The sequence below is a fragment of the Giraffa tippelskirchi genome, chromosome 4 (assembly GCF_054371585.1).
Source record: "Giraffa tippelskirchi isolate mGirTip1 chromosome 4, T2T-mGirTip1v1.2.pri, whole genome shotgun sequence".
Lineage (NCBI taxonomy): Eukaryota > Metazoa > Chordata > Mammalia > Artiodactyla > Giraffidae > Giraffa > Giraffa tippelskirchi.
The window spans coordinates 89149641-89177637 of NC_137278.1; the positions used below are offsets into that span (position 1 = coordinate 89149641).

At 56.5% G+C, this 27997-nt stretch overlaps 1 protein-coding gene and 1 long non-coding RNA gene across 7 annotated transcripts; one reads left to right on the top strand and one right to left on the bottom strand.

Moving 5' to 3' along the window:
* Positions 1 to 6309: 6309 nt before the first annotated feature.
* CYP26B1 (cytochrome P450 family 26 subfamily B member 1) lies at positions 6310 to 27803 on the bottom strand. 6 transcript variants are annotated; one of them, XM_081482986.1, is made up of 8 exons: positions 27698 to 27803; positions 26487 to 26565; positions 24984 to 25603; positions 21300 to 21524; positions 12192 to 12467; positions 11768 to 11923; positions 10067 to 10351; positions 6310 to 9712 (listed from the first exon to the last, which is right to left on the bottom strand). In XM_081482986.1, the coding sequence occupies exons 3-8, from the start codon at positions 25185 to 25187 to the stop codon at positions 9320 to 9322; spliced, it is 1539 nt and encodes a 512-aa protein (XP_081339112.1). In that variant the 5' UTR covers positions 25188 to 25603; positions 26487 to 26565; positions 27698 to 27803; the 3' UTR covers positions 6310 to 9319. The 6 variants fall into 6 exon arrangements, with proteins under 6 accessions (XP_081339112.1, XP_081339111.1, XP_081339116.1 ...); XM_081482985.1 differs by lacking the exons at positions 26487 to 26565; positions 27698 to 27803 and having other exon boundaries at positions 24984 to 26252; XM_081482990.1 differs by lacking the exons at positions 24984 to 25603; positions 26487 to 26565; positions 27698 to 27803 and adding an exon at positions 23425 to 23472.
* Positions 15669 to 19984, top strand: LOC145503484 (uncharacterized). Its single transcript, XR_014051500.1, has 3 exons — positions 15669 to 15867; positions 16270 to 16506; positions 17661 to 19984. It is a non-coding gene; the product is annotated as an uncharacterized LOC145503484 (long non-coding RNA).
* Positions 27804 to 27997: the final 194 nt, after the last annotated feature.

The following is a 27997-nucleotide window of genomic DNA, read 5'->3' on the forward strand; positions in this document are numbered from 1 at the left end:
CTTGCAGGTCTTCACAGAACTGTTCAACTTCTTTGGCATTAGTAGTTGGGGCATAGACTTGGATTACTGTGATGTTGAATGGCTTGCTTTGGAAATGAACAAAGATCATTCTGCCGTTTTTGAGATTGCACACAAGTACTGCATTTCAGGCTCTTCTGTTGACTATAAGGGCTACTTCGTTCCTTCTAAGGGATTCTTGTCCACAGTAGTAGTAGATATAATGATCATACGAATCGAATTTGCCCACCCCATCCATTTTAGTTCCTAAGATGTTGATATTCACTCTTGCTATCTCCTGTTTGACCACATCCAATTTACCTTGATTCATGGACCTAACATTCCAAGTTCCTATGCATTATTGTTCTTTATAGCATCAGACTTCACTTTCACCACCAGACACATCCACAACTGGGTGTCAGTTCCACTTTGGCTCTGCCTCTTCAGTATTTCTGGAGCTATTTCTCTACTCTTTCCCAGTAGCATATTGGACACCTACTAACCTGGGGGGTTCATCTTCCAGAGTCATATCTTTTTGCCTTTTCATATTGTTCATGGAGTTCTCAAGGCAAGAATATTGAAGTAGTTAGCCATTCCCTTCTCCAGTGGACCACGTTTTGTCAGAATTCTCCACCATGACCCGTCTATCTGGGGTTGCCCTACATGACATATGACATGGCTGATAGTTTCATTGAGTTTTAAACCCCTAGATAAAACTCAGTACTCAATTGTGAAAACTGAAACTATTTCCTCTAAGATCAGAAACAAGTCAAGGATACACACTCTGGCCACTTTTATTCAATATATTATTGGATGTCCTAGCCACAGCAGTCAGATAATAGAAAAAATAAAAAGAATCAGATTGAAAAGTAAAACATAAAACTGTCACTGGTTGCAGATAACATAACATAATACTACGGGTAGAAAATCCTCAGTTCAGTTCAGTCACTCAGTGGTGTCCAACTCTTTGTGACCCCATGGACTGCAGCACGCCAGGCTTCCCTGTCCATCACCAACACCTGGAGCTTGCTCAGTCTCATGTCCATCAAGTCAGTGATGCCATCCAACCATCTCATTCTCTGTCATCCCTTTCTCCTCCTGCCTTCAATCTTTCCAAGCATCAGGGTCTTTTCCAATGAGTCAGTTCTTCACATCAGGTAGCCAAAGTATTGGAGTCATCTTCAGCATCAGTCTTTCCAATGAATATTCAGGACTGATTTACTTTAAGATTGACTGGTTGGATCTTCTTGCAGTCCAAGGGACCCTCAAGAGTCTTCTCCAACACCACTATTCAAAAGCATCAGTTCTTAGGTGATCAGCTTTCTTTATGGTCCAACTCTCACATCCACACATGACTACTGGAAAAACCATAGCTTTTACTAGAGGGATCTTTGTAGCAAAGTAATGTCTCTACTTTTTGATATGCTATCTAGGTTGGTCATAGCTTTTCTTCCCAGAAGCAAGCATCTTTTAATTTCATGGCTGCAGTCACCATCCACAGTGATTTTGGAGCTCAAGAAAATAGTCTGTCACCGTTTTCATTGTTTCCCCATCTATTTTCCATGAAGTGATGGACCCGGATGCCATGATCTTAGTTTTTGAATGTTGAGTTTTAAGCCAACTTTTTCACTCTCCTTTTTCACTTTCATCAAGAGGCTCTTTAGTTCTTCTTCACTTTCTGCTATAATGGTGTTATCATCTGAGTATCTGAGGTTGATATTTCTCCTGGCAATCTTGATTCCAGATTGTGCTTCATCCAGCCTGCCATTTCACATGAAGTACTCTGCATATAAGTTAAATAAGCAGGGTGACAATCCTCTTCAAACCTTTCCCCAAAATTGAAGTGATGGAAACATTTCTAAACTCATGCTATGAGCCCAGCATTACCCTGATACCACAGTCAGACAAAGACACTACAAGAAAAGAAAACTATAGATCAATATACGTGATGAATATGGAAGTAAAAATCCTAACAAAATACTAGGAAACAAAATTAAATATCATAATAAATCCCATATGATCAAGTGGGATTTATTCATTGAATCCAAGGATAGTTTGACATATACAATTCAATCAATGTAGTACATTACATTAATGAGATGATTGTGCTGCTGCTGCTGCTGCTGCTGCTGCTGCTGCTGCTAAGTCGCTTCAGTCGTGTCTGACTCTGTGCGACCCCAGAGACGGCCGCCCACCAGGATCCCCCGTCCCTGGGATTCTCCAGGCAAGAGTACTGGAGTGGGTTGCCATTTCCTTCTCCAAGGCATGAAAGTGAAAAGTGAAAGTGAAGTCGCTCAGTCGTGTCCGACTCCTAGCGACCCCATGGACTGCAGCCCACCAGGCTCCTCCATCCATGGGATTTTCCAGGCAAGAGGACTGGAGTGGGGTGCCGTTGCCTTCTCCGGAATGATTGTGGGGAAATGACAATATCACCTCAACTGATACTAAAAAAGCATTTAACAAAAGTTTACACGTTTTCATCATAAAAACACTCAACAAACTAGGAATAGAAGGAAATAACCTCAACATAACATTTGTAACAGCCAAAAACTGGGAACAATCCAAATATCCTTCAACAAGTGAATGGTTAAACAAGCTGTTATACATCCATACCATGGAATGCTACTTAGCAACAAAAAGAAATAAATTAATGATATATGCAGTAACTTGGATGGTTCTTCAGGGCATTATGATTTGTCAGGGGAAAAAAAAATCTCAAAAGATCACACACTGAATGATTCCACTTATTTAACCTTCTTGAAATGACAGAATTATAGACATGGGAAATTAGTGGTGGCCAGGGCTTAGAGAGAGTAGGGATTGGTGGGGAGGTATACCATGAGTGACTATAAAGCATTATATATATGTTTGTGGTGGTGAAATAATTCTGTATCTTGATTTCACTGATGACTATATGAATCTATAGTTGATAAGATGGTATCAAACTACACATAAACATTGTACCAGTGTCAATTTCCTGGTTTTGATATTGTACTATAATTATGTAAGAAGCCATTGGGAGAAACTGGATGCAGGGTACATGGGACCTCTCTTGTACTATCTTTGCAACTTTCTGTGCATCTATAATTATTTCAAAATAAAATACCAACATGCACTGTCACACAAACCCTTGGAAACATGGCAGACTTTATTCTGATGGAGGAGGAGTTGACATCATAGCCATGCATTCTCACTGTAAGTGGCCAAGTCTGCCACTTAAGAGCTTCTCTTCTCTTGAACTATCATTCATCACACATCCTCCTTCTACAGTCCTGGCACATCACTTTGGCAGCCAGGATCTTCCCCCATCTTGCTTGTTCCTTTCCCTCCCTCTTTGACTGTGTTCTGGAGTAAATTTTACTTCCATCTGTCCCCTCCAACAATTCCCTCACACCTCCACCTTGGGCTGCCAATCATATGCGATGTCTCTGCTCCCATGACAAGGTAACCAATCAGAGGTAGCCATCCTCCTTCCGGGATGAGCATGTGACTCAAATTGGACTAATCAGAGTCCTCGCAGGGAGTTGCTGTGTGAAAACTGCCCTATGGGTTCCGGGTGGAGCATTCTCGCTACTGCATACCTTTGAGGGCGCAGCTCACAATGTGTTCTACAAAACATTTCTCTCAAAGGGAATCCAAGGGTTAGTCCCAGAGGAAAAAAGCTGTGGGAAGGAAGGACTTACCAAAATGTCAAGTCTAAAAAAACAATTAAGTCTACAGGAGGCAAGGCAAAAGGGGCTTCCTTGGGTGGAGACAAGCCAGGAAGGAGAGGACTATAGCCAAGCAGGTGGGCCTGGCCCAGGCACATCTGCCTCCCAGACCACCCACATTCCCTCACAGGAGCATGATGCCCTCACGTGGGCCAGCAACCTGGCCGCATGGCTGCCATCAGCCAAGGAACCCCCACTGTGCCTCTGACAGCCCCCCAGGGCAGACCCAGCTGCTTCCAAAGTTGGTGTCTTAGTGCCACACTCCCATGGAAGTCTTTGTGGGCTCACCCATCACTCCATTGCTGTGCAGCACAGGGGATCTGATGGAGGGGCCAGAGGCTTAGAGCACTAGGGTTCAGGAGGGTTACAGAGAGGCATTCTCATCATGTGAGGACCAAGGTTGCAGGGACTAGAATAAGTATCTCCTGGGAGGCCAGAGTCCCTGGGGGTGGATGAGGCCAGTGGGGCAGAGCAATCCGGTGAAAGGGAAGTGGGGCAGGAGATAAGGAGCAGAATCTGAGTCCCAGCCTGCTGCTTCGCCATCACCGCCTCTACATCATGCTCAGGGCTTCAGAGCCTCTGTGAGGAACACAGCCTGGCTGGCTCAGCTGAGGACTCAGGCAAGTCAGGTTTGTTTTTCCTTTAGCCCCCAACACAGACACACACAGTCCTCCTCCCTCTCCCCCTGCCCCAATCCAAGGCCCAACCCACAGACTGGCTCTGGCGGAGTGCTGTCTCTGCCCTCACCTGGTCACCTCACTCGCTGGCCCTGAGGCCCTGCTTTTCCCTGCCCTGTTCCTGGCGCCCAGCCCCCGGCCACCCCAGGCAGCCAGGCCCAACCAAGGCAGGCTGTTTTGGAAAAGTGCTGGGAGGTGGCAGAATGTGCGGTTTGTGAGTTCCCTCCGACCTGGCGCCCCAAACCCTAGACAAACAGCGGCCGTGTCGGCCTGTCCACAGGAGCCTGTGTTCTCCTTCCAGGCCAGGAGATCCCAGGAGCAGGCAGCCGTGTGGGAGACGTCACTGGCCCGCTGGGCCCACGGGGGAGCGGCCAGGACAGACTGGGTGATGACAGGCCAGCCACCCGCCCAGCTGGGCCCTCCCACCCCGTGGCAGGGCGGTCAGACCAAGGGCAGCCCAGGGACCAGGCTTCCTTCACCTCTGCTGCCACACAGGACATTCCACCGGGAGAGATGGAATTTACACTCTGAAAAACTACTGCCTTCCACTGGCACATTTCCTGGTGGAAGATGGGGGTGTCTGTTGCTGCTTCTTGCTGACCCTGGAGGCCTCAGTCTGAGAGAGCCTTTGAGTGGGGCCTGTGCTGTTTGGGCCAGGTGACCCCCATTCTGGCACAGGACACTCTCTGCTTCTACATGGTTCTGGGAACATCCCTGCTATGCTGAGACTCTGCTTCAGCTTAAGGAAACAGGGGATCACCTTGCTCTCCCCTCCTTAGGGTGGAGGTTAGGGCTTGGGGAGTACAGCTCCAGGGTGGGGAAGCAAAGCAAGGGTGAAGCAGTCTACCGGTGGCGTGGCTCAGGAGATGCTGGTGATGCCCCTCTGGGCGGCCCAGCTCTGTGACCCAGGTTGTGAGAGGCCCTGTCTGGGCTGAGGTTGGGTCTGACTGACTGTATCAAAAAGAAACACTGCAGCCCCAAAACGGCCTTTTTCAGGCCAGCTCAGTGGGGACTTTCACTCCCCAGGCTCTGAGGAAGGGCCCGGGCACAGACAGGGTCTGGGACTGGCCTGAGCATTGTGAGGCTTGGCGCTTGCCAGGGGTGGGCCCCCCGGGTGGGCCCCCCCCCGGGCCCCCCCGTGCCTGGTATAGCTCCAGGGGCCACGGCTTTGCTACACACTGCCCTCCCTCCCTCCCCACCCACAGCTCCTCTGTTTTAGGGCTGCCCTGGACGTTCCTTGTCTGGCACTGGACGATGTGCCTTTTGCAGGGTCACCCCTGGGCTCTATGAGTCACAGAGTGTGAGAATGGGCAAAGAGGACATGGTTTCAGTCATCAAGTGGGCTTGCGGCGTCCTATAGCCTGTGAGCTCTACACTGTCCAGCTCCTCAGCATGCCTGAGAGAAGGAAACTGCCTGACTCTGTTTAAGCCCTTTCACAAACTGATTTGATCCCAGAATCAGTTGAGTTCCTGCGACACCCATGAAATAGCCCTGAGAAGTGCCTCATGGGGTGTGAGACTGGAAGTCAGAACTGAGTTCTGCTCTCCTATTTGTCGTGTGGCTGTGAACATCCCTGTCCTCACTCATGTAAACAAGGTGGACTCTGCAGCACTCTGGTTGCCAAGACACCTGGCCCAGCCACGTGGCCAGGACTCAGCTCCCAGTCATTCCATCCCACATCAGGCTTCTGGGGCCAGTGATGATCCAAGTACACTCTCCACTCCCCAGGACACAGCCACAGACCTCTCTGTGCCTTCACACAGGGAATTGGTGGCAGGGGGGTTGGCCTTTCAGGACCAACCCTGAGGAGAAGACCTTCCTCCCTGAGAAGTAGGTGGGACTGGGAGTTGTTGAAGGGACTGTGGTGGCCAGGAGGACCCTTTCAGGGAGCTGAGAAAGCAGAGACCAGAGAGCCAAACAAGGGTGAGTCTTCACGGTTTATTATGGAAGCCTATAAAAGAGCCACATTGAATATTTCCAAAGTCACAAAATGCACAACATTTTTTAATATGCAACATGGAATATTATATACAGAGTAAAACCACATGACAGCAAAAACACTCACACGGCACCAGGTTCATATCAAAACAAAATACACAAGTGCTTTTTTTCAATATTAAAACAACTGTGATAAAAACATATTAATATTTTGAACCATGTTTACAATAGAGGAAACAATTCATATTTTACTAAATAACAAATATTTAACAGCAAAAACTTTATACTAAATATCTATTTTGAATTATAACAAAAATAGTACTTATAATAGTTTATAAAGACAGACACAAAATTATAACATTTATGAAAAAACACGTTTTGTGTATAAAATTAGAGCGATCTGGGCAGAGTAAAGATGGTACCCAGAACGCAAATGCCAGCGCCCAACATTGAAAGTGCTTCAATCTGCAAGCCCATGGCGTGAAGAGCTTTGTGGGGTTCTGTCTCTTTAATGTCAAGTTACAATAGTAGGAATGGTAAGTGAGAACACATCACCCATCTAATGCTACCACTATAAAACCTACAAGCACACAGACACGGATGGATGTAAAGAGGAGAGATGGATGAGTCTCGACATTGAAACCCTCCTGTCAGCCAGTCAAGAGCTTTCTTCAGTTCTCTTCTTAACCCCTTTGACACCCAGTGGGGTAAGTAATCCTTCTTCCCTCCCTCACAGGGATCCTCTGTCTTGCCTTCTCTGCCCCTCCCAGGCTGGTCGCCAAAACTGAAGGCCATTGAAGCTTCCCACAGCCCTCCAGCTCCCTGCCCCTTGCCAGGGCCAGGCCCAGCGGGCTTCCTGTCTGAATCTGCACTTACTGCAATCCTAAATAGCAGTCAAAAAACAATTGGTTCAGGGTAAGATGGGTCAGCGTAGAGGAGCATGGACCTTCCAGAGACTGGGCTTTTTGTAGGGGACAAATTCTGGTGCACCATGCGGCTGTTTTGCAAGTTTTGATGTGTCCTTACACTTTTTTTTTTCTTGCCTGTTTTTCAGAATGGGGTGGGGGGAAATTGAGAATACTACTATTTTTTTAAAGTCAAGTTTTGTCAATAATGTCTGTGTTGCACTGGCTTTTTAAATGATGAAAAGGTAGGAACCGAATGAAATACTTGAGAACGGGTGTCACAGAACAGTCCGTGGGCACAAACCATTCCCGTGAAGCCCAGCACAAGGTTGGTGTGAGTGGAGGCAGGAGTGGAGTGCCACCTGCCCACTGAACACCACTGGGAAGCCACTGAGTCACTGCTGCGGAGAGCCCACTGAGGGGATTGGTGTCCCGCATTATTCTTCTGTGTGTTTTTTATTTTCTCCTAAAGAGGATTCATTGCTTTTATAACATCAAAAGCCAACAGAGAAACATGAAAAGCAAAGAAAAATCTGAAAATAGACAAAATCACTGAGAGACTCACCAGAGGCCCAAAACCATCCCGGGAGGCATCCCTAATTGCCAACACTCAAAATGCCAGTGGCAGGAGCTATTCCTCCTCCAACCCCTGACCGCTCATTTTCAACCAAATCGCTTGACAAGTCGCACGTACCCTCCTCCTCAGCTCTCGCTGCAGCGCTCCCCACAGCCACCTCAAGCCGGCACCGGCGGAGGGAGGGCTGCCTTCTGCTCTCACCTTCCCTGGCTTTCATCTGGTCCCCACACCCCTGAGCTGGGCTAAGCAGACAGTGGCATAGAGGTGGGAAGGGACTTCAAGGACACCTTTCCAAGGACAAAGGGCAAAGGGAGAGGGTCAAGGGAGGGATGACGGAGGCCCTGGCTCCCCGTCAGAAGAAAGAACCCGTATCCTTCTCCATACTCACTAGCCAGAGTGGGGGGCACCGCGGTGAACAGTGACCGAGTGGGAGACGGCAGCAGCCTCCAAAGTCCCTGTGCTCGAGGTTTCCGACAGAGCGGGCAGGGAGGCAGTGGGCCATTTCCCCATCTCCCCCAGGGACAAAGGCAGACCCACTGGATTTCACCCCGGGAGTGAGGCTCTGAGGTTGAACCCACAGAAGGTCTGGTGCCTGGGGGAGCTGCTCGACCTTCGGCCGACGGGGGCAGGGGCTGAGGGCTGGGTCACTTGCAGGAGTCCTGCCTGGGACAGCTGGGATGGAAGCCAGGGGACGGCAGAATGCTTGTTCCAGTCCCAGTAACACCAAGAGTCGGTTATATCAGTGAATAAATATGGGGGATGGGGTGCAGGGGTCAGCCCACGGGCAGAGGGCCTTGGGCATGGGTGTACAGGGAGCAGGGTGGGCTCTGAGCCGCCTGGTGGGAAGGTGGGGGTGTCAGTGCGCGTGCCCAGGGCCACCAGGGACAGAGCCTGGGGCTCCTTTGCCCCAAGGTCAGAAGAGAGAAAAAGTAGCAGCAATAGGTAACTTCAAATGTCCCAAATGGCAAGGGGTGGGCCTCCAGGCTGGTTACAACCCATCCCCGCTCTGCCAAGGGTGACTGATGTTCTATTACCCACAATGCTGTTCCCCGCGGGCACTGGTGGCCACACCGGACTCGCCGGTCTGAGCCGAAGCGGGGGGGGGGGGGAGTGCTGAAGAGAGGCCCAAAGGAGGCAGCTCTTTTCTCCCTCCCCATGTCAACCACCTGACCTCAAACTAAAAGAGTCCAGAAGAAAAGGGAGGGGAGAGACCAGTTCAGAACATCACAAGCAAAGGCTGCAGCACAGCCGAAGTTTAACACCATGACGGGCATGCGGGGCCGGGGGCAGGCCCTTTCCCGAGGGACTAAGCTGTTGGGAACCAGAGAGAGGAGAGAGAAGCAGGGGGAGGGCCCAACCCTGGAGGATGGGCCCCTTTTGACTTAGGGCAGGTTTGCCAGGTAGGGGAGCAGGGGAGAGCAAGGCCTGGGGGGCCCTCCCCCTTCCCCGGGCTCCAGCCCCACCCGCACACAGGTTTCTACCCTTCCATTGCTCCCACCCTGAGGCCTGGTGCCTTAGACCGTGGCGCTCAGCATGGCCTCGGTCTCTGGCAGGATCTTGTTCTGGTTGGAGTCCAGGCCAAAGAACTTGACGCTGAGGCCATCCACAGGGTGCAGGACAGGGACCAAGGTGATGCGGGGGAAGGTCCGGGTGGCCAGCTCGAAGCGGCTGGTGCTGGCCAGCTCCACTGCCAGCACCTTCAGGAAGAGCTTGGCCAGGTGCTTGCCCAGGCAGGTCCGGACACCACCGCCGAAAGGGAGGTAATGGAAGCGGCCATCCTTGTCCTCGCTCCGTGCCTGACCGAAGCGATCAGGGTCGAAGACGTTCACGTCCTTGAACACGGGCGCCGTGTCATGTGTGTCCCGGATGCTGTACATGACACTCCAGCCTTTGGGGATCTGAAAACCCTGGAGGCAAGGCAGGGGAAGGGATGGGATGGGGTGGTGAGACCAGAGGGGGTCTCAGAGGACCCAGAACCTTCTGCCTGCCAGCCCCCACCTAGATGTTCCCACTGTGGTTCCGGGGGCCTGGCTAGGCTCTCCTTTGGGCATGTCAGTCCACCTATTTATAGATGTCTCCAGACAGCTTCACAGGTCACCCAGGGGGGCTGCATCTGACCCAGCATTTGGGGCAAGGACCCTCCCACCAGCCTGAAAGCTCCCTGAAAGTCAGCATTGTCTCCCCATGAGACTTAGACTGAGGTACCCCATGGGGAGCTGATCTTTCCCATCAGCCCACCCCACAGCCCATAGGAGTCTCACGTCGAGCTCGAAGGTCTGCAGCACCGTGCGGTAGCCGCCGGAGACTGGCGTGAACAGGCGCATGACCTCCTTGATGACGCAGTCCAGGTAGTGCAGCCCACTGAGCGTGTCAAGGCGCAGCGTGCCCTCGCAGGGGCAGCCGCCGCTGTGCAGGAGGCCCTTGGCCCGCAGCTCCTCCCGCAGCTTCTCCAGCACGGCTGGGTGCTTCAGCAGCTGCATGATGAGCGAGGTGCTGGCGCTGGCGGTGGTGGCGTAGGCAGCAAAGATGAGCTCCAGGGTCCCGTCCTGCAGCAGTGGAGAGGAGGCACCGCTTGCGACTTGGGTTCAGCCTGGCGGCAGCCCCTCTCTACCCATGTCCCCCCAACCCTGGGGCCATCTATCTGAGCCCTGGTGCTTCCTCTGAGCCGCACATTGCTGGGGCATGTCGGGCACAGAGGACACAGGTCCAGTCCCCTGGCTAGACAGAGGCAATAGCCTTAAAGTCCCCTGGGGCACGGCTGCTTCCCACTCACTGCTGGATTCCAGGGCTGGCCATTGGCCCTCACCAGTGCAGTGAGCTCACAGGAAAAAGCAAATCCCAAGGAGCAGGCACTGTTCGGGCCAGTAGAGTGTGGTGCAGGGTCTCCAGCTGGGCCTCCAGACTGGCAGCCCCAGCTCTTCCTCCCTCCTCAGGAGAAGGAGGGAGGTGGTAGGTGGTTAGGAGCGCTGAGCGGTTAAGGAGGCAGGAGGATCTGGGATGGGACCGGCAGTGAGAAGGCTGAGGCGAGGTGGCCCCCTGATGACTTAGAGCCCCTCCAGGGCCCTCTGGGGAGCAATGGTGCCCCATGGAAAGGCCTTCCCAAGCCGTCTCATTCCAAGCCCTGCATTTTACAAATGTGGATGCTGAGCCCAGAGAGCAGAGTGAACAAATATGTCCCTTACTTGCCATGGCACTACCTACAAATCACAAAACTTCTTATGAAATGGGAAAGTCTTTTGAGCTCCTTCCTGGCTCATCAGAGATTTAAAAACAAAACAAAACAAAAAAAAAACTGGAGCTAGGATACGGGGAAGCAGAGACAGGGATGGAGCAGTCGGTGGTAAGTGTCTATGGGCACCTGGAAGCATGTGGGCAGCAAAGTCTAAGTGAGGATGAACAAATGCTCCCTCCTCAGGTTGAACATCCGCCTCAAGAAAGGGTAGGCAGGAAGCCTATCTTGGAGTCCAGTGAGGACAGTCTCGGGGCCGGCAGCCCAGCTGGATTTGGCCAGTGCCAGGCAGGCTGTGCCTCCCACTTGAAAAGGTTGCTCCTCCCCAAGGGCTGAGGCCACCCTCCAGCAGGTGGCTTCTCCTTCTGGGCCTTATTTCCCTAGGTGAGCTCCTAAGGCTACTGTGACCATGAAATGCACTGAAATAGTGAATACTGGACGGAGAGAGGGCTGGCGGTGAGGAGCAGATGAGGGGATTGACAATGCCCCGACGCCACATCTGTTTGGGATTTCTAGGAGCCAATTTTCAGCATCTTTTCCAAAATGGTAGAGAGAATTGTGGTGGGATGGAGATCATGGGCCCAGCTGCTGTGGGGACCAGCTCATCACCAGGACTGTGTGCACAGCAAGTCGTGGGGAGGGAAGGGACGGCCCCATTCACGTGGGTGCACATGCGGTCCCAGGGTGGAGTTCGGGCACTCCGCTGCCTGGGCCGGGGGTGGGGGTGCCCCACCTTCAGCTCCTGCATGGTCATCTCCTTCCCGTGCTCCTTGCTGCTCTCGATGAGGATGTCCAGCGCGTCCGAGTAGTCCTTGCCCTGCGTGCATTGCAACTTCTCCCGGATTGCCTTTTCCAGGCCCTTCTGTAGGGTCTGTCTTGCCTGAATGCCCTGAGGCAGGGAGGAGGCCGTCTGGTTACCCAAGGGGAAGGGTAGGGTCACCGAGGGCCTCCTCCCAAGGTCTGGCAAGGTATGGTGGGGAATCCTCTGAGAATTTTCCATCTAAGCAGCAGAGACCCCAAGTGAAGTGTCCACCGTGCCCTCCCACTGAACCCCTCTGTGCCAATGTGACCAGTGACCATCTTAGCGCTCAGCTGCCCCTCCCTGAGAAGGGCTCACAGATGCCCATCTCCTCTCCTCCCTGGCCCTGGGTGCTCACCCGCCGGTAGCCACTAAAGGGCAAGTCGACGGGCAGGGAGAAGACGTTCTCCACAAACTGCTGGTAGACCTCGAAGAGGTGCCCCAGGTCCTCCTCGGGGATGCTGAAGCCCAGCAGCACACGGATGGCCATACGGAAGGTGAGCTTCTGAGCCTCCTGGTACACGTTGATGGCCTCGGGGTGGCTGCTCCAGGCACGCAGCGTGTCCTGGATCACCAGCTGGATCTTGGGCAGGTAGCTCTCCAGGGCCTCGTGGCTGAAGATCTTAGAGAAGACCTGCAGAGGAGTGAACTGGTCAGATGGACTCGGGCCTGCCCAACCGAAGCACAGTTCCCATGACCGAGATCGGGGAAACTCCAGGTCCTTACCCTGACTAGGCGCAAGCCTTCCCATCTCCAGTTACAGTCCCTCTGCTGGCTTCTCCATTCTGAGCCCTCCTCCCACTGCCCATGTCTTGAAGGGAAGGCAGGGGAAGGATGGGATTAAAACAGTTCACAGAGTTGGGACATTCAACATCACTCACAGGGTGACCTGAGCTGTCATTCCTTACTGAAGCCCCAGAAAAGCATGTGCTCCAAACAATGGCAAAGCCTGGAGACCCAGCAGTCCAGCTGCCAACAGGTCTGCAAGCCATGTGGCCATACCAGCATGAGGGGCAACACAAGAGGGGGCTGGGCAGGGCTGGAAGGGAGGCTGCCCCTCCACTGCAGGGGCCATTCCCTAATGCCCAGGCCACAGCACAGATGTGCCCAGCAGGAACAGAACACAGGTGAGTGGACTGGACAAGGAAGAGGTGGAAAGCAGGAGGTGGCTCTTTTATTCTACTGATGGGAGAACAAGAGAGTCTAAGGCTAGACTGCAAGCAGAACTTCCTGAGACCCAAGGTTGCTCTCACTCCCTGAGAAACACCTATTGGGTGGAGATCCTAGGGAGTCTGTTACTGTGCCATCCAGAAATCTTCACTGTAACCAGGTCTGGAGGCAGGGGGATGGAGGTAAGGTTTTTCACTTCAAAAGATCAGAAAGCCAAACAGAAGGTCTTTTAATTCCCTGCATCTTCCCAGTTCATTTTAAGCAGCCAGTGAGTCTCTGCTCCCACCTCCCTTGCTTTCTGTCCTCCCAATTCCTGAGCAAAGAAGTCTTTAGCCCCCCTGCCCCTCCTCACCCAGATGCCCCTGTGCACGGTTTCACGTTGCTGCCCAAGGTGTAGAGGAGAGGGTAAGATGTGAGCTAATCTACTGATGGCCTGTGGGTCTCACTGGCAACCAACAACCTCTAGCCCCAACCTCTGGAGACAGAAAGAAGGGGTGCCCCCACCAATGCCGAGGAAAAGGTCATCAGGAAAGGCAGAGAGGGGAGAGGCAGAGCAGAGGAAGGAGACAAATATCCCTCTAGCCACCCCCAATCAGCCCCACGCAAACCACACACACGCGCCCGCCCTCCCCTCCTGCCCCCAAACACAACCACCGCACAAACTGTAAATGTGAGAATTTCCCCTGCAGTCAGCTCAAGAAGGAAAAGGTAACATTTTCCTGGCCTCGGCCCTGCATGGCTAATGGGAGGGCTGGTTTGCAGAAATAACAGTGCTGGCCCTTCAGTGGCCCAGCCAGACGTTCACAATAGCACTTTCATTCCGAAATTCCCGGTGGGCAAAGGGAGGGAGGGAGGGAAGGAGGCCGGTGAGGGGCAGAAAAACCAGCACTGTTTGGGGCTGCTCCTGCTACTAAGGGACAGCTGAATGTAGAAGGATGAGGGGAGGTGGCCAGGGGCAGCCCAGGCCTGGCCAGGTCACTCACACCTTGCTCAGCTGTGGGGGCCCGGGGAATTTCCAGGGCCACCTCCCTCCAGCGTGCTCTCTACCTCAGCACCCCTCTCTAACCCTGGTGTTCTTAGGATTCCAGGTTCCACTCCTGGTCCAAGAGTTTTATGGGTAGGAGCAGGGCACTGCCCCATAACACAACCAGCTGACGAGGGGCCCTTATAAAATAGCAAAGAGCGCACAGAAAGTGGTCCATGGGAGCCGAGCAGGCTCACGAGGGACACAGGATGATAATTCTGTGGCTGCCAGGCCTCTGTGGGGAGGCTGGAGGTAGGGCAGGCAGGGACATTGGGGGGAGCATGCCTGGTCAGAGCCAGCCAGTCCAGAGCAGAGTCAAGGGCACTACCCTGAAGGAAAGGGAGCAGGGACTGGCCAGGGCCCTCAGCACACAGAAGACCTGGGCACAAAAGTGGGCATGTGAAGGGGGAGGGGGAAGCAAGCACAGGCCCACGCTGATGAGGATCAGCCAAAGTCAAAGCCGGCTAGGCTCCTAAGATGCAGTGGTAGTGGTGGTTTAGTTGCTAAGTCGTGTCCGACTCTTGCAATCCTGTGGACTGTAGCTTGACAGGCTCCTCTGTCCATGCAGTGGGTGGTAGGAAAAGGCAGACCTGGCATCCGGAAACCTGAGTTTTAATCCCAGATCATCCACCAACTCACTGTAGGATCATGGCCAAATCACCTCCCGGCCTCACAGTGTCCTCATCTGTAAACTGGTGAGGCTGAACCAGGTGATCTCTGAGTTCCTTTTAATGTAAAAATCACATAAACACCAATATCCACGTGTCCCTAAGTAGACACTATCCCTTCAAAGCCCAGAATCTGGTATAATCACATGGTATAATTGCCTGCTGGGCCCCTACTCACACACTCTGTATGGGCTACAGTGGCTCAGGAGAGGTCATTCCAGGGCTACCAAATGGGGAGCTCTGAGGGACCCCACTGCACCCCGAGGAGTGGCCAGACAGGACCCAGGGACAAGCCCTGCCCTGTCCCAAAGGTTACATTCCCTGCGCCCTCTAGTGATAGCTGGCTGAATTGCTCCTACTCAAGCCTTGGGAGCCATGGACAACAGGAAAGACCCAAGGGGCCTGGGACTGAGCAGAGCTATTCCAGAGGAGGGGATCCACACCTGACATCCAAGTGGGAAGGGGCCCTGAGCAAGGGCAGAAGCTTAAATGACCCCAGGATGTCTGAATCTGCAGGCTCTTTGAGGTGGGGCTTCTGAAAGAATTGCAGCCCCAACCAGGGTCCTTATCTTGACCCATCCAGGAGTCCCTTTCCTCCTGGCAGTCCCATGATTCTCCTTAGAGGCCCCCTGAGGTGGAAAAACTACCCAAATGAGAAGTGGAGCAAAGGCAGGTTGCGGGCACTCCAAGCTCAAGGGGCTTTGCTCCATGGTCATTAAGACCACACTCTTGCCTCCTGCTCAGCTGTTCCACAGGCATCGGGGCCTCCCAGGCGCCGGGAAACTCCAGGGCCTCATCCCTGGGACTGTGCCCAGGGTTAACAACGCAGGCGCTTCCCAAAGCTGGGGCAGCCCAGAAACCACCGCCCACCACAAAGCCCAGGAGGAGGCGGAGGTGCTGGCCAGGGCAGAGGGAGGCCGGGGCTCATGGGGGCGGGTAAGGTCAGCACTCGGGCACTGGGGAAGGCGCCGGCAGAGCAGCTCTGGGTGAAGAGGGGAAGGGTGTCCCGTGGCCCCAGAGCCCATGACCTGACCGCAGTTGCAGCAGGAGCCAGGGATGCTTTGTTTCCCTCTGGGGCTTCCCTGGGAATTCCCACAAGTGAGCCAAGAATGCTGGACAAAGGTCACCGGGAACCAGCCGGGCTCTGCAGAGCCTGGCAGAGAGAGCAGCAGGTAGGGAACGCCCCATCGGGGTCAGTGCTGGGAGGGCAGGGCGCGGGAGACCTGGGAACTTCAGGCACAGACACTCGAGCAGGATGGGCTCTGGTCTTGAAGGACAATGTGCTTGGAAACCCTCCCCCCACCTCTACGCGAGCTTTCCCATCAATGCAGTTGGCTCAAGAACCCCCATCACTGGTTCTTTCTCTCCCTGGAATAAAAGTGGATTCCACAGCGGGGGCTGGGGTAACCACCAGGGGGCTTGTCAAGGCTCAAATTCCCTGTGATTGTTTCTGCAAATGTCTCCCTCACACCCTGAGGCCCCCCTCCCCACGTCTCACCCTTGGAGGGGAGTAGCTCAGCAGGCCCCCATAGCCCCATGCTGACCCACTCAGCCAGATAACTTCCCCTTCACAGCTGGATGGATGAAGAGAAAGATGGGCAGCCTCAGAAGCTGGAAGAGCCGGAGAGGGGACCCACTCCCCGGGCCAGTGACTCAGACTGGGAGGAATGGAAGCGGCTGCCCGGGAGGGTGGGGGCCCGGGCAGGCCACCCCGCCAAGCCACCGGAGCCGCAGCCTGCGGAGTGGAAAGAATAACAGAGGGCGGGCAGCCGCCGAGGCAGCTGTCCGCACAGCACAGGGGTGACGCCAAGGTGTGTACTTTATACTCAAGTAAGGGGGGGGACAGGAGAGGACGTCACTCCTTCGCTGCCTGGCATTTCCACTGGACCTCCACTTCACCCTGGCTGCCTCCTGAGTCAGGCCCCACTCAGACCCTCTAATGGGGAGGTGCTGGCCAGACACCCTCCGCCCAACTTGTGCGTGCCCCTTCTGGGTCCTCAGCATCTGTGGGAACAGAGTGTCTGTCCCCTGTCTGAGTCCAGCTCTGACCATCTCCCCTAACTCTTCCACACACAACAAAAGCACCCAGTGGGTGAGGGGAGGGCAGCACTTGGTACATCCCTGCTGGGCCACAGCAGGTCTGAGAAAGTCTTCCCAGACCCTTCTACCCCTCCTCCAGCCAGAGACAACCCCCCTTGGAAAGCTGAGGCCCAAAGCAGGAAGAGCCTCAGAAGGTCACAGTCCCGGGCATGACTGGCCACATTCCTCAGGGTCCCTGAACACCCAGCCTCCCATCACTCCAAACCCACGGAGCCAGCCTCTAGCAGTCCTGGGGACTCCAATGTATCTATGAGCCTGAAGGACATGCTCTTCAAGGGCCCAAGATTATTCTAAGGGTAAAGCCAGCTGTTTTGGCTACTCTGGTTTACTCTCAGACTTTGTCAGCCCCTGGAGGCACAACCCCAACCTCTGCCCTTCAGCCTGGGGAACCTGGAACAGATACAACAACCGGCATAGAGGGCTCAGGGCCAGAGCAGACCCCAGCCAAGCCTCCCTGCTGCCAGCCAAGGCCACAACTGTCTCCCAAGGCTGGGAGAATGAGCACACACCTCAGCATCACAGTCTTGGGTCCATCCCACCCTGGGAGAAGGACACAGGAGGTAGAGGGAAAGGAGAGGACAGCCCCCACACCACTTGCCCCTGCCCGACAAAAGGGTACACAGAGGGAGGAGACCACTCCCAGGCGCCCTGGCGGCCCGCCGTGGACACCCTCCCCCGCTGACCTTCAGAGACATCCGCTCCTGTCAACCGCCCCCTCAGAAGCCCCTGATGCTACAGTAACTTTTGGTGAAGGACCTCCGCTGGCGGAACAAAGGCTCTGAGCTTATGCCAGAGGTGGGGGAAGCGGGGGCAGCTCCCAGGAGCAGGGCTGCCTGGCCATTCACCGCCTTCTCATTCAACCCAGGTGGAAACTTCTGCCCTGAGCCGAGCCTGATGGATATGACTTTGGAGCCAGAGGCTGTGCATTGGTTCAGAGGCCCCCTGGAGCCGGTCTGAGCTGGCCTCCCTCAGCATCCCGCAACAGTGGGCCCTCTTGGCTCTGCCCTCCTGCCTAAGCACCTCCTGGTCTCTCTATCCTGACACAAATACCAGCATATACAGGATTTCTGAGAGGACTACAATAAGCCTGAGCCTGAGCTCCATCCCCACCCAGGGGGCCAAAAGGCCAAGTCAGTGAGGAGCCATAGGTGGGCGGGCAGAGCTTCTTAATTCCTACCCCCAAAACCTGAGAAGCTGTTCCCCTATCTCAGTCATGGGCACAGACGTCCCTGAGCCAGGGGTCAGAGTAGGAGGGGCAAGAAGATCACTCCTAGGGTCTCTCCAGTCCAGAGTTCCAAAGCTAAGTTCATCCCGGGGATGCACTGCAAGTTCTCTGGCAGAATCTCAGGGCCACTGCCTGAAATGCCCTGAAGATGCTGGCTCTTTGGTGTAAAGAAGCCAGGCCCTAGCTCCAAAGGAAAAGAGGAAATGTCTGATCCTGGTGTGTGGGGTTGGGCACTGGATGCTTCCAGGAGGACCCATGACAACTCCCCGTCCCCCTCCTCTGTGTCTCTGGTAACCCTCCTCTGATCTTCTCTACTTCTCTCCATGCACTCTTCCAGGGCAACCCAGCCTCTCTGCACACATAGAGAGATGCAGTCCCTCCCCCAAAAATCAGAGACACCCCAGGCCCCAGGTAGGGGAGGCATAACAAAGGAGGGGGACAGAATCTGAGGTGGTGGCTATGAGGACACTGGCCTGGAGTCGAGAGAGGATTCTGTTAGACTGGGCAAGGTGTTCTCCCTGGCAACCCTACCTCTCTGGGCCCTAGACCACCAGGGCAGCCTGGACAAACACCTGGACTTCAGCGATGACTGTGAGGAACCCCTTCCCAGCACATCTGGTCAGACCTCCCAGAGAAGGGGTGGGGTACCAGCCCCAGTGGAAATAGTGACGCTCCTAATTCCCCACCAGCAGGGCCTCACTACACCTGGGCCCCACTTCCTGCGAGTACATCCTAACCTAAGCAGGCTAGGGTCCCTGCTTACAGTGTGGGCTGGATAAGGCAGTAGGAGTGGCACAGGGCAGCCCCAATCCTGGCCAAATTGGGTCTACCAGGCACTGGGTCCAGCAAACAGGGCATTCTCTCCAGGACCAACATGTGTGCCCCTGAGTATTCTCTTCTCATCCCTCCAGCTAGAATCCACTTTTCAAGGGCAAGGACCTTGCCTTTATGTTTGTATACCTAGCTTCTATGTTTGTTTCTAGCCCAAGCCCTGCTATTTAACTCAGTAAACTTAAGCTGACGGAACACTAATTAATGATTTGGGGGAGAAGGACCTTTTCATCTGTCTTTTTAACATAAGACACGCACATGCCACATAACAAGACCACCACCAGTACACACAGAGGGCCCCCAAGTCTCTGTCAGGATGAGCTGGTCTCTGGCTGTTCCCGACCCCCAAGGAGCTAGAAGGCAAGGGTGCCAGAAGAGGGACACTCTCTATGCCTCCTCTGTGGTCCAGCTTTCTGGCCTCTCCCAAGTCCAACCACTTCACCCTGTCCCTCAGGCTTCCTTCACTGAGTATTCCTCCAGCAGCATTCATTGTGTCCCCCCTCCCCCGCCCTCCCGCCCTCCTTCCAAATGGACCACAGAAAGCCAAACCCTTGGGGGCTTTCCAGGAGGGCCCTGCCCCACCTGAAGGCCTACAGCCAAGTCAGGCAGAGGGTGAATGGAACTGCCAGGCAAGAGCCTCCTCGCAAACCTTCCACATCCCCAGGGTCTCACACTCAGGTCCTGACCAAGCTTTCTTCCTCCCAGCACCGCCCCCCCACCTCTGTCTCCACCCTCAGCTTCTGGCAGCCCTGGGTGGGCAGGGCTGAGCAGGCTCTCCTCGGTGGCTTAGAAACGCTCTTCCCCGAGACGCCAGTGTTGCAGGCCCTGCCCTGCCTTTTCCTCCTTCCCGACCTGTTTCCCGACCTTTGAGAGCTGGTGATGGACAGGGAAGCCTGGCCTGCTGCATGCAGTCCATGGGGTCGCAAAGAGTCGGACACGACTGAGCGACTGAACTGAACTGAACTGACCTGTTTCAAGTCCCTCAACCTCTCTAAGCCTCAGGGTCCTCTTCTGTGAGAGGAGGACAAAAATGGCTTTACTAAGCCACATTCTTTGGAGCTGGGTTTCTGAGTCTCAGGCTCTCTCCTAACTCTTTAAAATAAACTTTTGGTGGAGTTACACCACAAGAAAAATAGAAGTGTTTGGCAGCCCCCTCCCCGCCACTCCCGAGAACCCTCCCCATCTGCTCCCGGACTCTGTTAGCCGCTTCCTGCTCCAGTGAAGCAGCTGGAGAGACTACTTCAGAAGCCCGTTTCCCAGCCCCAGAAATGCGTGCTTTAAAGGGCCAGGGGGTGAGTATGTGCAGACCAGTCCCCTCTGATTTTGCCTCCTTTTGTCTGTTACGAAGAACTACTCTTCGCGGGCAGTTCGGAAGACATCGCATTCTACGGGATGAACTCCTCCGTTCACACACAGACTTCCGGCAGAGGGGGCTGCCCCCCGTGGCCCTCTCCCGTCTCCCGGGCTCTGCCACTCTTCCCGGAGATCACAGGCTGCCTCTTCCTTTCCTCTAGGTTTCAAACCTGGTGAGTCCTCTGACCCAATGGAAAAAATGAAGGGAGGGGAGGTCGTGCAGCGCCGCCTCCCCCCGTCGCGGCCGCTTTAAGCCGGCGGGCCGGCGCCCCGCCCGCCGGCGGCTCAGCTTTCGGGTTACTGCAGTTCAAACAGCACGTGCCGCCCGCGCTCCGAGCCGCGGCGGCGGCGCAGCCCGGGGAGGGGGCGGGGAAGCTTGCTCCGTGCGCTCTGGCTCGCCTCCTCCTCGCCTCTTCCAGGCGCTAGGGAAATCCACAGGATAAACACCCACTTTCTCTTCCTCTTTATGGGAGGGGGGTAGGTGCGCTTTGATCCCCCGCCGCCCCCTCAGCTGTTATCCCACCCCTCGTACTTCCCCCTCGGCCCAGATCCGAGCGTGGTGGCCCAAATTTCACCTCGCCCCTCCCAGGCAAGGCCCAGCAACCGCTGCCACAAGGTGCCCCAGCCGCCCGCGCCTGCTTGCGGCGCCCTTAAAGCAACCTGCAGCAGGGGAGGGTAGGTGTGATTTTAGAATGAGCCGTTTCCAGTCTTCGGGATTCCAAGGGGCGATAAGGAGAAGCGCTGGCCACCGTCCGCCCTCTCTTTTTGTCCAGGTTTGTGGAGCACGACGAGGACAGGCTTTGGACGCCCCTATCGCCGCGTGTTCAAGTTGTCCAAACCAACTCCCAATGACCCTCCCTTTGGGCCTGGTAGTGCGCACGGTGCGGTGGGTCAGCAGAAGGGCAGACCCGCAAAAGCGTGAAGGCCCTGGATCTGGGGTCGCAGCTGTCTAGGCAGGGAGCTTCGGGATTCTCCAGCATGGTGTGCAAATATGGGCGCGGATTCTGGTGGGGACGTCCCCGGGGCGCCAAGAACTCCTTCCTCCGAGGGGGTGCACGCGAGAGGAGGATCAGAGCGCGGGTGCGGGGCTCTTACCTTGCGCTTGTTCCGGTGGATATCGCCGATGGAGTTGGACACCGTGTTCGGGCCCAGCAGCATGCGTGTGCTACGTGGCCACTCGGTGCTCACAAGGTGGTGCTCGCCCATGAGAATCTTGCGTACATTCTCCGCGCCCGTCACACGGATTAGCGGCCGCCCGAGCAAGTGCGTCTTGAACACGTTGCCATACTTCTCCCTCCGCGACGACTGGAAGCCAGAACCCTGCAGGGGCCACGCAAGAACTTTCTCAGGGCCCACGGCGCCAGATGGGACGTCCAGGAGGCCCAGCCTCGAGGGCCCGCGGGGGAGGGGCGGAGGACCCCACTTCGGGCACCAGTTCCCTCCCCTCCCCTACCCCACTCACACACATACGCACGCACGCACGTAGGTTTTATTTTTCATAGCATGCACGAGAACTGGGAAGTGGGGCCTAGAGAATAATAAATATTGCAAGGGGGCGAGAGGCCCAGGGCACCCCGCGGGAGGTTTTTTAGTAATGACTTGCGGGAGGGAAAAGGTATCACGGACCGCGAGACCCTAAACTAGAGCCTCTGCCTCCCCCCTCCCTCGCCTCGCGCTCGGGAGACTCTCGGAATAAATATTTCCAGGCTCGCGGCCACGGGCTGGCGAGACCCCGCGGGGTGGCCGCAGGCCAAAGATTATTTATAGCGGCGAGCGGTCGGTGCCCCGAGGCAATCACTACAGATGGGGGTTGGGGTTTCCTCCGTTCGCGGGTGTGGGCCTCGAAGGGACCCAGCGGCCCTCTGAGAGCTCTGCAGGGTAGAGTCACGGGCCCAGCGCCGCGATTTTCCGAATGCAATTTGCTCCGAAATAACTGAGCAGGACTTCCGTCGCCGCCTTGGAGTTTGGAACGCGAGCGCAGAGGAAGGCGCTTCCCGCGGGGCGGGGCGGGGCGGGGCTGGGCGGCCGTCACAGGTAACCGGATCCCCGGCGGCGGCGCGAGCGGAGCAGAGACAGGCCCCGGCCCGGGCCCGACGCTCGGAGGAGCTGGCTGTGCTGGCCCCGCGAGGGTACCGGAAACCGAGGGGACCTCCGAGGGGCGGGGGCAGGGGCGTCCCGCTCACCTTTGACGTCGTTGCTCGCCACCCAACCCCGCATTAACCCTTCTCCGGCCGCGGCTGCAACCCGGTGAAAAAGGGGAGGGGCGCCACCTGTCAGGCCGTCCCGCCTGCCCGCCAGCAGACGTGCGGATGCGGGCTCCAGACCTGCGGGGTCACGCACCCCCCGAAGGGACCCTCGGCTTCCTCTTTTCCCCGGTTGGTCCCCCTCCTCACTTTGCTTTCTTCGGCGGAAAAGTATTCGCCAGTTAGATGTGTACACACCCCAGCCCCGCCGAAAAGTGACTCTGCAGAACCCGGAGCCCTAATCACTTTTCCACATGTGCCTCCGGCCCGGGCGCGCGACAGGGAGCGAACCCGGAGCGCCCGCGCCTCCAGGTTGGCGGGTTGGGGGAGAACTCCCGCCACTCTGCGGCGGTTCTAGGCGGCGTCTACCCCTTTAAGAGAAATCAAGGCGAGGGTGGAGGTGCGACAAAAGGGGGGTGAGGAGCGGGGCTCCCTCGCTCTGCCTGAGGTACCGGTCTCTCTCACTCCGTCTGACTCTCCTTCGCTCCTCTGCTGCGTTTCCTCTGTTTTTCTTTTCTTTCGACACAAAAGTTGGGTTGTGAATTTTCCGAGGTCGCCGCCGCCTTTCTCCCGCCGCACCACCCCCCCGCCTCTGATCTGCCTAACTATAATTAAAGTGCGTTTTTTGTGGTATTAATAAAGGGTTATTTGTCCGCCGTTTCCACGGTCTTCACAAAGAGGACTTTCATAGGGGCGGCCGCTCGGGCCGCGAGTCCAATTTATACAAAAATGTTGTATTTTTAGCCCTGAGCTCTGTTTAGATGGCGCACGGTGGAAACGGAGAGCCCTTGGAGGTCCCCCAGTAAAATCTGATAAATGACTCCGAAAAAATAAAGCTGAGATTCAGAGGGTTCCCATTAACCCCTTCACTGCTCCTCTACACGCATCTCTCATTACCCGCCCGCCGGGAGGGTCAAGGGCCCCCCGGGGGCGGACGGGTGGGGAGGCATAGGCCTGCTTCCCCCTCCCCATCTTACGTGCGAGTTGGACGCGGAGCCCCAGAGGCCCTTGTGGGATTCGGAGAAAAGGTCAGGGGGACGTTGGTGGCCGGGGGAGGGGGGTAAGGAAAGGGGGGGGCGGTGACAGAGCGCGAATTCGGCAGATTGGCTATAACAAGGCAGGGGCCGACGCCCCTGTGAATTATTTTATTTCCTAAATTCTCGGCCAAAAGCCTAGACCACCGCTGCAGTTAACCCTTTAAGTGTGTTGGCATGGGAGAGGCTCTGGGGATTTCTTCACGGCGGTGGGGGCGGGGTATGTAGGTCTCACTGGTTGAAATAACCCCACCTTGCTGCACGAACCCCAAAGAGATGAGTTTGATTCCGGGACATGGGAAGACCACTGGGCAGAGGAACCTCGCGTGCCCCTCCCGCCCCAGCTCTGCTGTCAGTTGGCTCCGGGCGGGGCGGGGCTGCGCTGGGTGTCTGTGTGTGCACGCGCGGATTGCACGCGTCTGTTAATTTCAAGCCAAGCTTTCGCACTTCTAAACCCACAGGTCTCTGCCTTCACCTCCCGCCTCAGCTATCCTGGGCCTGGGCTGTCTGTTTCAGTACAGCCATCCTTCTGCGAATTCTCATCAGCATCTGCCAGACAAACCCGCGTGCACACGCGCACGCAACACACCCAGAGGACCCCCATCCCAAAGAAAAACTTGCTATTTAACACGTTGCAAAAGCGATTGTCTAGCGCTTGAGGAGGTTAATTCCAGATCAATTTCCCCATTACCTACCTGGGTCTGGTCCCCGACGGGCCCACCCCCATTATCGCGGGCAGTATGGTTTGTGCGGCGTCTAACAACAAACACAAACGCTCTCTATGGATCTCACACACCTCTCCCAAGTTCCTCTCCCCTGCTAAACTGTCCCCACCCAGTAAGTAAATAGACCCTCTTCTCCGAAAGTCGAGAAACCTCGGGTCTCAGGCTTCTCATTTTCCTTGGGTTACCTCCTTCTTCCCCCACCACGAAACGCACACCCTTTCTCGAACCGTGGACCGGGGCAGTAGTAGCTGGCGTGGCCAATACGGGACGCAGCGGGAACATAGCCCGGGCCTTAAAGCGGCAATCCCGGCTGCCACTGGCCCACTCTTTCTTTCTCTGACTCAGTTTTCGGGTCCCAGGTACACCGACAAAGACCGGGAAGTCGACGGCGACTGAGACGGGAGCGCGAAGGAGAGGCGTAAGCGGCTCCAGACGGGACGCCCCCTCCGACTCGCGCGGCTCGGGAAGCCCCCGGGACGCTAGATGCACCCCTGCTGAGTAGCCCGCGGCTAGAAAAAGTCGGTCTTGGGAGCCCTCTGGGATCCAGAAACCTCTCTTACCACCCCCTAGAACCTACGCACCCGCCGCCAGCGGGCTCAGAACCACGCCGCAGGCGGGCCGGGGAAGCCCGGGTGGCTCAGGCGGAGAGGAGGGAAGGGGCGGGGCGGGGACTGGTGCCTTCAGGCTCCCGGCGCCCCCTGGCCGGCCCGCGGCTCCATCCGCCCGGTGCTCGCCGCTAGCGGAACCTGGAGAGCAACGGAGTGAGTGCGCCCTTACCTGTAGCAGCCAGTGGCCGGTCTCTCCGATGAGCGGGAAGCCCATGGAGCCCTTAGGGATGGGCAACTTGCAGCTCTTGTCGCGGGTGGCAGCCCAGCGCAGCTGCCACAGCTGCTGCGACACGGCCAGCAGCAGCGTCACCGACACCAGGCACGCGGCGAGGGTGGCCAGCGCCGACACCAGCTCCAAGCCTTCAAAGAGCATGTTGGCGGCCGCTCGGGGGATTGGCTGTGCGGGCCTCGGCGGGGGAGGGGAGGGCCAGACGAGAAGGGACGCGAGCGGCGGGGGAGGGGAGGCTTCGGCCGGGGGTCCTGGCACCTCCAGCCGAAACAGAGAAGGAGCAAGGGGCCGAGGGAAGGGAAGTGGAGGTTGTGAGGGGAGAGCAGAGGGGGGTGGGAAATCGCCTAAAAGAAGAGAGAGAGGAGACACGAGGCGACTCGGAGTGTAACTTTGTTTGTTTGTTTGTTTGTTTGTTCCCTTATAGCGGGCTTAGAAGGTTGCTCGAGGGGTGGCGAGACGAAGTCGTGAATCAAGCTGGTGGGTTAGCTCTCCCCGCAACCATCACACTCGGAAAACTTGGGGAAAACTTTGTCCAGCGGGAGTCTCGTAAGCCCCTTCCCCTGTTTGGGAAAAAAAAAAAAAAGAAGAAGAAGGGGGACAGAGAGCTAGCGGAGAGAAAGTGCGATGGATTTGTCAAAAGTTTTCCCCTCAAATTCCTAGGTTTAAAAAAAAAGGAAAAACTCCGGAATCCCCAAATTCCAACGAACCCAGAAACTTTGGGCGCGAGGGGGAAGGCTCCCCGGCTGAGGCGAGTGGAGAGGCCGAGCTCAGCGCCTCTGGGCTGCCCCGGGCGGCGCGCCGGAGCCCCGGAGCCGGCGCTGCACCCCCGAGGCGGGCGCGGCGGGCGAGGCGGCGAGGCGGACGCGGGTGCGGAGCCGGCGGCCCGCGGGCCGGACGGGACGCAGCCGGCGACAGAGCCCCGGGCGGGCGCTGGGGCGGCGGCGGCGGCGGCGGCTGCGGCGGCGGGCGGGAGGGGTGAGGCGGGGTGGGGTTGGGGGAGGAGGTGAAAACCCGAGCTGGGCTATTGTATCAATTAAGAAAAGGCAGTCAGTCCCGGGACGCGGTCTCTCGGCTCTGGAGTTGCTGCTGGGGAAAGAAAGGGGGAAAAAGAAAGGAAGGCAAAAGGAATGAAAGACGGGGGAAAAGCCGGAGGCAGGATTTCAGGGCTGATGGTTTTAAAAGCTTCCCTCAATGTGAATTTGTGCCTCTGAGAGCCAGGCGATGCGTGTGTTTATATAGAGGCGGGAGGCTGCGCCGTGGGCGCTCCGCCAGGGCCCCCCCCTCCCACCGCCACCCCCACCCCCCCAACCCTCCCCACCACCCCCCCGCCGCGCTCTCGAAGCCGGAGGCGTGGTGAGAGGCCGGCGGCCGGAGCGTGTGAGCGCCCGCCGGCCTCCTGCCCCGCCCCGGCCGCCCGCAGCCCGCCGCCCGCCGCGGACCCACTTGTAGCCGCCGCAGGATCAAACTCAGTTCACCTCTCGCCTCCTCTTCCTTCTCGCCGGCGTCTCGCTGAGCCCGGCACCTACAGACGGACGAGATGAGACACACGCACAGACACACGCGCGCGCGCACACACACACACACACACACACGGTGAGCGCTCGCATGGTGCCCGCTTGGCTGCGAGGCTACTTCCCTCCCTCTTTCCCCCCTCCCGGGCCCCCGGCCCCCTTCTCGCCCCCCAGGCAGTCCTGCGTGGGCTGTCGCCCCAGCAGCTGAGGTCTCGGGCGGGCCGCTTCTCGACTGAGGGGCGCCAAAAGCCCCTGAACCTGTGCTTAGGATCTCCAGCTCCTATCCCGCGGGACCCCGCCGGCTCCTGTCTCCCGGAACCCCTCAGTCCTCTCATCTGTCACTCCCAATTCCTTCTAGCGGGGAGTCCCCATCTTGGATCCCGACATCCTCAGACCTTGGAGGCCAAGGTCCCTTCGCCCCCTTCCATACGTCTCTTACCCTACAGGACCCGCTGTGCCCCTCTCCCCGTCCGCGTCCCGGGCAGCTGGCGCTGCAGCCTTCCCCTCGGACACCTCGAGACTCCCTCACTTCGTAGTCCCCTCCGCCCCCTCCTCGCCCCGCAGCGTCAGAGGAACCCCGGTGAATGTCCCGCGAAGAGGACCAATGCGGCGGCCCCGGCACCCGGAGGCGGGAGGAGTAGGGTACAAACATTCATTGACAAATTAGTATTAATAAATACACATGCCAGGTGAGAGCGGCCACCTTCTCCCAGCCGGCCGCTGAGGGCCCGACGCGCGCGCCTGTGCGAGGTGTGCGTGTGGCCCAGGGCCGCATCTGTGCGCGCGCGTGTCCCGGGTCGGCCCGACGTCTGTGGAGCTGCGTGGCGTGTCTGCGCGTTTGTGTGTTCTCTCTGGTGCTGAATGTGTGTCTGTGCATCGTGCATACGTCTGTCATCTGGTCTCTCCTCCTGCTGTCTGTGATACATGGAGCTGTGCGTGCCAACCCCGACACGGTCTAGCCCGTGCCTGGTTAGCCCTCTCCAGCGCGTCCTGTTCCCCCGGCCCCCTTTCTCCGTCGTTCACTCTGGCACTCCCAGAGCAGAAGACCTAACCTTCAGTTAGGATGATGTGTGTGTAAGTGAAACTCGACTCCCCTTTTAACGCGTCCCCTGCACCCAATACGAGTTCTGCTTTAGAGTTCACCGGAAGAGAATGTATGTGAGTGTCTAAGGGGAGAGCATCTGTGCTCTCCCTCCCGGTGCGAGCGCTTCCGAGGTTGAAGGGCCGGCGGAGATTTAAACTCTGTCTCTGCCTCTAGCGCTGGGTCATCTCAATTCTCTCTCTGCCCTGGAACCCCACCTGGTGGACAGTCGTAGCACTACAGATTCAGGGGGAAGCGATTCCGGCTCCCCCTTTCCTCTGACTCCATTCACAGGGGAAGATTGGCTCTAAGGGCCTGCCTGTAGGCTCCTAAGTGGCTCCACTCCTGCTTCAGTGCCCTCA

Bases quoted from the DNA above. Each gene is read 5' to 3' on its own strand.
- CYP26B1 (XM_081482986.1), bottom strand. From the start codon at position 25,187: ATGCTCTTTGAAGGCTTGGAGCTGGTGTCGGCGCTGGCCACCCTCGCC. The intron at 11,924-12,191 runs GTGAGCACCCAG...TCCCTGCCTCAG, and splicing joins CCTTTAGTGGCTACCGGCGG to GGCATTCAGGCAAGACAGAC. The intron at 10,352-11,767 runs GTGGGGCACCCC...CCACTGCTGCAG, and splicing joins TGACCATGCAGGAGCTGAAG to GACGGGACCCTGGAGCTCAT.